Source organism: Impatiens glandulifera, chromosome 5 (assembly GCF_907164915.1).
Source record: "Impatiens glandulifera chromosome 5, dImpGla2.1, whole genome shotgun sequence".
Taxonomy (NCBI): Eukaryota; Viridiplantae; Streptophyta; class Magnoliopsida; order Ericales; family Balsaminaceae; genus Impatiens; species Impatiens glandulifera.
The window spans coordinates 29353565-29355368 of NC_061866.1; the positions used below are offsets into that span (position 1 = coordinate 29353565).

At 31.0% G+C, this 1804-nt stretch overlaps 1 protein-coding gene across 1 annotated transcript; it reads left to right on the forward strand.

Annotated features, from left to right (window-relative positions):
* On the forward strand, positions 1–1052 carry LOC124940533 (chromatin remodeling protein EBS-like). Its single transcript, XM_047481060.1, has 5 exons — positions 1–103; positions 202–544; positions 627–695; positions 865–949; positions 1029–1052. Exons 1-5 carry the CDS (start codon positions 31–33, stop codon positions 1050–1052), a joined length of 594 nt encoding a protein of 197 aa, XP_047337016.1. The 5' UTR covers positions 1–30.
* Positions 1053–1804: the final 752 nt, after the last annotated feature.

A 1804-nucleotide genomic window follows, 5' to 3' on the forward strand; every position in this document is an offset into this window, starting at 1 on the left:
CCCTAGATTACCCTCACTTTCTCTCACTAGATGACCAAAACCAGTGCAGTCAAACGCAACCTAGACTCCTACACTATCAGAGGCACCAACACAGTCGTCAAAGGTAATTGAATCTGTCTCTTTTTTTATATGATTGTCTATGTCGATTTTCTTTCTTTTTGTTTTTATGATATCGTTCTACATTATGGTTTGTTTCTGAAGTTGGAGACAATGTGCTGTTGCGATCACCGGAGAGCAATACTACTCCTTATGTGGCTCAGATTAACAAGATCCAGATAGACAATAGAAATAACGTGACAGTTCAGATAAGATGGTATTACAGGCCGGAGGATTCCAACGGAGGTCGTAAACTATTCCATGGTGAGAAAGAACTGTTCTTGTCTGACCACTATGAGTTTCAGAGTGCTTACACGGTTCAAGGTAAGTGTATGGTTCATTCTTTCAAGAATTACACCAAGCTAGAGAGGGTTGGAGCTAAGGATTACTATTGCCGATTTGAATACAAAGCTGCAATCGGTCTTTTTTTACCTTTTCGCGTCAGAGTGTAAGTATATATTGTGTTTGGTTCTGTCTAACTTGGTATAGATTTTGTAGTTTTTGTGATTGATTGGTCTTATATTTTGAAGGTATTGTAAATGCCAAATACCTGAGAACCCAGACCATTTTATGGTGCAGTGTGAGGAATGCAAAAACTGGTAATAATCTTTCTAGGATTATCAATTGAATTTTTTAAGGTTGGAATTAGGAACACCACATTTCTGGGTAATTAGTAATGTGCCCTATAAGTGAGTTTAGAATTTATTTAATATTAAGTTTTACTTGTTCAAATTTGAGATGTTGTCATATACCTTTATCTTTATGTAGGTACCATCCTTCTTGTCTTGGTATGACTATAAATCAAGTAAAACAATTAGATGAGTTTATATGTTCCAGTTGTAATGGAGAGGAGGTATTCATTTTACAATGCAATGATTTATTATATATCTTATTGTTGACTCGAATAACTGAATAATTCTATTGTTATGTAGGATGAAACTTCAATGAAGAATTAAGTAAAGGAGGCAATGTGAAGTTTGAGTGTATTAATATATATTCTAATGAATCATGGTAGTGTTGTTTGGCATTGAGAGTTGTTATGCATGTATGCTTTCTAAAGTTATGTTGTAAGAAAGAGAACGTAATTTAAAACAATTATCTATTTAAGTTTGTTGATTATAATTATATAACTAGCCATTTCTAATATAAATTTAACATTAATCTAAATCTAGATTGAAAAAAAAAACTGAACTTCATCTCCTTTGACATGTTAGTCAATTAAAAGTGACAAGATTTTGATACTTTTCATGAGTTAATTAATATAACAAATCAATTTCTTTTAATTATATATCATAATACGACAAAACATGCACAATCGAAAACCTTATTATTTTTCATAATACAGTATAAGGATGGGTAAGATGTACTCTAAAAGCTTATAATTAAAACATGACTTCATCAAAATGTTGTATTAGTGTTACTTACCCTATTCATCTTCTTCTAGTTCATATTGCATGGTTGAATATTAAAAGAACATTTTTTATTAATAAGAAAAATATATCCTACTAAGACAACTTGTTAAGGTAAAATATATATGAACACAAAGAGCGATGATGTCAATAAGACAAGACAACAACTTTGTAAGATACAAGTCCTCTATGGAAAGATACATCATTTTGGCTAAGTAATCAAGTTGAAAAAGTAATCAAAAAATTAAATACAAACAACCTATTCAAAATAACTAATAATGAGTAATACAAGAGTAATG